This window comes from Vigna radiata, chromosome 7 (genome assembly GCF_000741045.1).
Source record: "Vigna radiata var. radiata cultivar VC1973A chromosome 7, Vradiata_ver6, whole genome shotgun sequence".
Lineage (NCBI taxonomy): Eukaryota > Viridiplantae > Streptophyta > Magnoliopsida > Fabales > Fabaceae > Vigna > Vigna radiata.
The window spans coordinates 28952174-28959960 of record NC_028357.1 but is presented as its reverse complement, the minus strand read 5'-3'; the positions used below and the strand labels follow the sequence as shown (position 1 = coordinate 28959960).

Sequence of the window (7787 nt, the reverse complement as noted above, 5' to 3'; positions counted from 1 at the left end):
TTTGATGAAGAGTTAGTAGATGAATTTAAATGGATTTCAGACTATTTTTTGTTTTTTTTTTAAGAAATTTGAAGATAATAGAGAATGAATTTAGAAGTAAAGTTTATGAAAGATTTAACTCATGTGATAGATTAAAATATTTTAATAAATAAAAAATAAAAATTATCAAATTGTCTTTAATTTTATAAGTAATATAAAATTATATTTATGAGTTAGATATGTTGTGAAAAAATTATTTAATATACTAAAATTAAAAATTAATAATAATAGATGAATAATACAATATATTTTGGTAAATACCTCGAAAGTTTGTCAAAATAATAACAACAAATGTTAAGCCAAGTGTAGGTACCTCACCACCTTACCTACACACATCAACCATCTTAGAGCATATATCTACTACCACTCTTACACGAAGATCCAACACCTTCTCACAGAATACCCACCACCTCCAAACACATTAACAATCAAAAGCAATACAAAGAAAGCAACACTATCATGAACCACCACGACAGCTCTAACACCTACAAAAACCACCACATATTAAAGAAAACCAAATGACAAACAATTTCACCTTCAATAACCACCAAGTGACCTCTACCATCTTTACTAGTTAAGAACCACATGTTTTACCTTCTACACTAGCCATAAACTCAAATCCATCATGAGGTCAACACCATCACACGAATCCAATTTCATAATGTGTACGAGTACCAGCTCCAACTTGCCCTTCCTTGGATCTCCTGCAACACAAGAAAGAAGTATGGGAATGGGTTAGAATGCCATGGAATCAATTACAACCTCCTGAAATGGGTTATAATGCCTCACGGAATTGATTCCAAGCTCTTAAAATTGGTTCCCAATATGTTGGAATTGGTTACTTATGTGTTGGAATTGGTTTTGCCTTGCTTGAATCGGTTGCAAGCTTTGTTAAAATTGATTCCATTTTTTTTTTGCTACATGGTGGAATCAGTTCCACCTAAAAGGGAATTTGTTCCCTTTCCTTCATCTTTAACCACGTGCTTTGATTCATCTCCATCTTCACCAGTTGTGAATGATAAAATATTAACAACTCGACAACACAACTCGATAACATGCCTTCTATCTGTGAATACGAAATTGTGAATCCATGAACAACACACACAAATAACTCACTTTAATAACTCAAAACACCACTCTCTCCACCATAGTGAAAGAAAATAAACTCAACTTCTCCACATCTCAAAATTTATACATTCACCAACCATTTATACCAACCAACTTTATCACATTTAATAGCTTGTTGAACAAGGTCTAGTAAAAAATTTCAAAACAAAACTTTGTGTGATCGCTTATGTCAAGTTGGGAATCTCACTATATGACTCATGGCTTTATGAGAATCTTTGTTAAGCCGAAAGAGTAACTAACCATGCATGTGAACAAACAAAGTTGAGGATGAAAATATATTTTCATAGATAATACCCTCAAATTAGCATAATTGAGAAGAAATTCGAAAATCAATCCATACAAAATCATACTTTCTCTCACTTTCAAATACATAAAATTTCATCTTCAAATTCGTTTTCGTCAATATTTATAGATAGTATTTCACTCTAAAGAAACACAACATAAGACAATTTAAACATAATTATAGGCTAAGTCCAATCTAACTAATATAGTGTAGACCTACTCCAATAGAAGCCTATAAAATAAGTATAAAAAAAGTGTACTATTTACAAAGTAAAATTGTTTTTTTCATTTCTTACTATTTTTGCTATATTTGATCCTTTGAGGTGGATATCATTTTATCTCATTAAAAAATATCATTAAAGTAACCTGAGAAGTTAAAATACCCTAAACATTAGGTTAAGTTCAATCTAACTATCTAGTATAGATAGGAGACCTACTCAAATAAAAGCTCATAAAATAAGTATTAAACAGATGTACCGCTTATGAGTATAAAAAAATGTGTATTCTTTACAAGGTAAAATTGTTCATTAATTTTTTACCCTGAGTTGTCTTTACTAACAACCCCTCAACATCCCAACTAGAGAGAAGACAATCATCTTAGGCCAGGGTAAGAGAATATGATCTTATTAAGACATGTCGGTCTCTTGGATGAACATTTTTCAATGATCAGATTACTTTGACAATATATACTGTGTTCAAGAACATATTTATTAAAAAAGGTAATGGAAATAAAACTCCACCATTTATCAGAGAAGGAAGCTGATAATATTTATTGTATTATCTGTCACATTTTTTCATATCTGTACTCTGCTTAAAATTTCTAACCAAAGGGGATCAGACTCCATCGACACCAGTCAAACACCAGCATTCTTCCGCTGAACGCATAGATTAAAATGGATTTCCAAGTAACTCTAACTAAGCAAAAGTTAGATTTATGTCAAATTTTTAATTTAGAAAAACAAAATACGCACATGATTACATACACGCGCCAGCATGAGTGTTGGAACAGAGTGGGATGTTATCCGATTTGGAGGTATTCCTAAGGCCAAACAGCTATTCAACGTTCCTATTCGGTGAAAGCTATATCCTTTCTTTTCTTTCTTTTCCAATCAACCAGTGATTCAGTGAGAAGTAATTTTACATTGGGCTTTGTCCTCAAATTGTGGCACAAAAAGGATGAAAGTTAGCATACATGCATCCATATGTCCACACTCAAACGTCAACTCATCCAATAAATGTAGTAAACTCAACCACATGTGATGAATACTTCACCTGCTATCTCTCTGCTGTCCACGCCTTTCACTGTTTCTTTTCACCTCTCCTGTCATTTCGCTGCCTTCACACTAAAACTTAATACCTGAACAACGATGCTGATGTAGTTTCTTCACTTGGAAAGTACACACAATAATTGTCATAAAAGAATTAATAATATCAATATAACTTGCTTCAACAAATTGCAGGTGCAGTGCATAATAAGAATGGTTATTTCCATTGTACAGATTAAATGAAAATTGAAAGCCGAAGGGGCTCTCCATCTACATGTTTGATGTCAAAACCAAAAACCCCAGTATTCTTCTTCTAAACGGAAAATTGGAGACCTAAACCCCAAGGGAAAAAAGATACAATACAATGAAGCCATGGAGCAAAACAACTCCTCAATGATGACAATTGAAATTACAAGCCCCACATCAGCTGTGAATGTGATCCCTCTCCTAATAGAATCTTTATCCAACAACAGCATGATTTCTTTCATCCCTATACCCCCCAAAAAGTTATATAAACAATTTTCAGCATCTTCTAGATGGGGCTTATTGAGAAAACATTGGACAAGAAGGAACACACAAAAGTGAACCCACTTAAGCAAGTTGTGTCAATGTCCTTCATTCAAATATCAAGTGTTGGAATCAAAACACAAAAGGTATATATACAGGAGATTTGCATTTCGCACCACTATCCCCATGCCAACTTCTGGGGTTCTTTAGTTCTGTAGTCTGTGAAGTAGCTGGTCTCTGCTTCTCTTGCCCTACAAATTTACAAACTGTTGATACAACCAGGTTAATACTCATGGTCATTGAATGGTTCTAGTAAGTTTGCACTTGGAAATGAAGATTGTATCTGAATAATTCAAACTACACAACTTCAAAAGCTCAGCCGACTGTTGTTTCAATATAGGATTGCAACCGCTTTGGATCACAAGGAGAAGTTTTGCAGCAAGTCCTGCTTCCACAGCGATCAAAGAGCACTCCTCAGGTGCCAGCTTGCACACAGACCACAGTATTGATAACGCATATTGAGTACAGTTTTCTGAGACCCGCATCAACAGTTTCACCATAACGTGTATCGTATTAGAACAATTCTTCAAAGCTAATCTTCCTTCGGGAACAGAAGCCAGTGCATCCAAGATAGAAAGAGCCAATTCCAAACATTCGGGCTCCAAACCAGACAACAACTCAACCAATTGAGAAACAGCCCCAATGCTTACCAGCAAACTCTTAACTTCTGAATGCAAGCACACTGTTCTGAGGAGCCTCAATCCAGGGCAAATTCCATTTGAATGCCTTTTGTCTTTCACGAGCCTCATCAATCCAACCAAAAGACTATGGCTCCTGAAAATCTCCAACTTGAAATCCTTCCCTTCAATTAATGTCTCAATCAGCCGCGTGCAATTGATCTTCGTCTCAATTGAACCCTCATTCAAAATGTCCACCATCAGGGAAACCCTTGCAGGCTGCAGTAGATTCCTCTTGGACTCACAATCAAGGTTCAAACTCACAAGAACACCAATGACCTCGGAGCCAACCGCATGGGAAGTAAAAGGACCGAGCAACGCCGACACCACGGACACTCCATCGCCATCGACCAATGCCTTGCGGGCAGTGGCATGAGCAGCCACCACTTGATGGAGCTCCTTGAGGGCAAGAACACGAGCTTGCCCCTTCACCTTCTTGAGAGTCTCAACAAGCTCCGACACCCTCCCATGGACGTCTTCTGATCTCTTCTTCATCACAAGGTACTTCTGAGAAAACCAGGTGGATATCAAACGGTAGAGAGTGGTGTTTGGTGTGATGGAATCGTCCCAGAGCTCTTGCATTGTTGTGGGGCAAGTGAAGTGTCCCAGACTGAACCATTTGAGAATGTTGGACCTCTCGTAGGTCTGACCCGTGCAAAGAGTCACAGGGTCCTGCATTGGCTCAAGGGAAATTGGGCAAATGAACACAGAGGGAACTTCACACAAGTCTAACTCTTCAATCATTCTCCCAAGATCCAGTTTTTCACCAACCCCAGTCCCCACAACCCCAGAATCCACGCCGCCCAAAACCCCATCTTTCACCGCCGTGTCCAGATCTAGAATCTGGCCCTCGATCCCATCCCTCTTACAAGTAGGCTGAAACATTGCCATTTTCGAAACCCCTCAGAGAAAAAGAAACCAGCTTTGGAGAAAAACCAGATAATCAAATCACTAAAATGAGAAAACGAAAAACCCTTCAGTGGACATTACAGACGTGAAGTGGGTGAAAGAAGAATAAAACTCTCCAGGGGCAGTCTCTCACGAGCAGTTTCCAAGCAAAAAACTTGCTTTATTGTAGAAATCACTCTGTTCCTGTTCTCTCTCTTGTAATAAGTTTCTTTTCTCTCTCTCTATCCGCTTTATCTGATCTCTTTCAATGGTCAAAAGAATCATTACCATCATATTTCACATCATAAGCACATAATCAAGCTTGAAAGGGGGGCTTAAATCAGCGAAACAATAAAGAATGTAGACCAATGAAAGAGCAAACAGTGAAGAACAGTAGCCTACTAACCACAAGAAGTAAATCAATGGCAGTAGAAAGTTCTAAGAAACAGTCGAAAGAGGCATTGGGGAAGGAAGAAATAATTGAAGAGGCAGAAGGAGAAAATGAAAAGAAGGGTTAGGGAGTGAGAAATCAAGAGGGGCCGTACCGGCATGGGGAAGAAAGAGTGGGAAGAAGAAAAGGCATCACTGGCTGGCACTGCCAAAGGGAAAGGCTCATCCTACACACAGCCAGGACTGCCACTGAACACCTCTTCTTTTTTTGGGCAGATTCTTGACTTCTTGTAATCACCCCTCACCATAGAATAACCAAATTAATTTGGGTAAAATTAAGGTTTAATTACACTTTTTTATTTTTTTTATTTTTTCAAATAACTAATTTTTCTTCCAAGTTTTTTTTTTTTTTAACTTTACAAATTTTGTCCATTCATCATTTCTGTGTTAATTAATTAATTCCTTCTCTTTTTCTGAATATTAATATATTAATTAATTGATTGCGTTACCATAACATAAATTTTACTTGTGACATTGTTTTATTAGTTGTTTATTAATTTTTAAAAGTGTAAAATTAAGTAAGAATATTAAAAATAGCATTGAACATAGCATCGTCAAATTAAGGTGTACAATATTTTAGAGTTTAAATACAAAAATAAAAAATTACCAAAAATGAATATTTTTTAAATTTTAGTTTATTTTTTTATCTCAATGGTTTAGTTGAAATTTTAATTTAAAAATAAAACTTGAACTGTTTATTATATGTAAACATAATGTTAGAAATTTAAAATTGATTAGTACGAGATGACTATTTTGGGAAAGCTATCAAATAGGTTGATTGTATTGTATTTAGAATACATTTACCTTTATCAAAATATAAGAGGAAAAAAAACTTGAAACACAAATATGATAATAATTGTAAATAAAAAAGTAGAACATATTATTTATTTAACATTTTTATTATTAAATTTTTAAAAAATTTATAATAATGAAAACCGTAAAACATTGATTTCATTTTATTTAAATTTTACATTAAATTAAAATTGATTTTTTTAATAAATTCCTGCTAAACATACTATGCGAGATTTTAATTAAACTAAAATCGAAACTAAGTTATTCTCATTCCATGTTATGTTTGATTCGTTTGGGTTTTTGTAATAAATAAGACTGAGCCATGAACATTTCTAGTAACATAATTTTTAATAATGTGTTACCACTCTAAAAGGAGTTTTTTAATAATGGCTAAAAATCTGTTTGAAAATGGTTGCTTGGTTATCATTATTGTTCTACCCATCATTAAATGTATCATACCACAACAATTGCAATCATAATTTTTTTAGTGTTTGCTAAATTTTTTTTAATATGTTTTGTTGATGAGTAATTCGAATGTGTAATAAACTATAATAAAAAAAATCAACATATTATTCATTAATAAACTACAATTTATAAAATAATAGTCTAAGAGAATTTTACATTAATATATGATTCAATTATTAAATTCTTCAGTATTCGACATTTTCTAATATAAAGAGTATATAAACAAATATTAACCAAATATTAATTAAACAATTTTAAAAAATAAAATCAAAGTAAAAAAATGTAATATTATCAAGTATTCAAAGTTAATAGATACACTTTTTTTAATGTCAAATATAAAAAATAAATTATAATTACATAAATATTAAATAGGTATATCAAATAAAAATTAGAGAAAGATCAAATAATTATATAAAACAAGTAAAATATCAAATTTATGTGTTAGAAATAAGTTATAAAACAAAAGATTAAAGAAAAATTGAAATAATTAGTGGTTTAAATTACTTAATAAATTAAAAGTATTTTACTAATATAAAATATAGACAAGTATTGATACAGATATGAAAAAGAATATATATTTACATAGTTATTCTCATTCTCATATCTAATATTTTTTAAAATTATATATTACTCATACACTGGTCTGTAACAAATTTTGATAATATTTATGTGAATGTGTTGATTTGTCATGTTCATATATGATCCACGGATATTTAAAATTAAAAATTTTACATTTTTTTAAAGATAATAATCACTTTTCCCAAAACTGATCCACAAAATCCATTAAAATTAGGAGTTCTACATTTTAGTAGGTGTATTATATCCAATGAAAGCATAATCCTTTATTCTCAAATCTTAACAAAACCCAATCAATGCCTATTAATATAACATAATCAAATAAAGAGATACATTATAATTTATTAAACTAATAATATTGTACCATTAAAGATCCTATATAATGAAAATTCTAACAAATAAAACTTCTAATAATATACATATTACATATATATATATAGATTGGATCTGAACTCAAAAAGAATCATATTTCAAGTTTATAATGAAAATTCTAACAAAGAAAACTTCTAATAATAAAGAAATACATTATAAGTTATTAAACTAATAATATTGTACCATTAAAGATCCTATATAATGAAAATTCTAACAAAGAAAACTTCTAATAATATACATATTACATATATAGATTGGATCTGAACTCAATAAGAATCATATTTCA

The 7787-nt window shown here is 32.2% G+C and overlaps 1 protein-coding gene across 1 annotated transcript; it reads right to left on the bottom strand.

The window, feature by feature from the left end:
* Positions 1 to 2915: 2915 nt before the first annotated feature.
* Positions 2916 to 5524, bottom strand: LOC106765393 (U-box domain-containing protein 30-like). The gene has a single exon (XM_014649997.2). The coding sequence runs from the start codon at positions 4847 to 4849 to the stop codon at positions 3518 to 3520; it is 1332 nt and encodes a 443-aa protein (XP_014505483.1). The 5' UTR covers positions 4850 to 5524; the 3' UTR covers positions 2916 to 3517.
* Between the last annotated feature and the right edge of the window lie 2263 nt (positions 5525 to 7787).

What these genes read in the sequence shown, in the direction of transcription:
- LOC106765393 (XM_014649997.2), bottom strand. Translation starts at nt 4,849, where the DNA reads ATGGCAATGTTTCAGCCTACTTGTAAGAGGGATGGGATCGAGGGCCAG.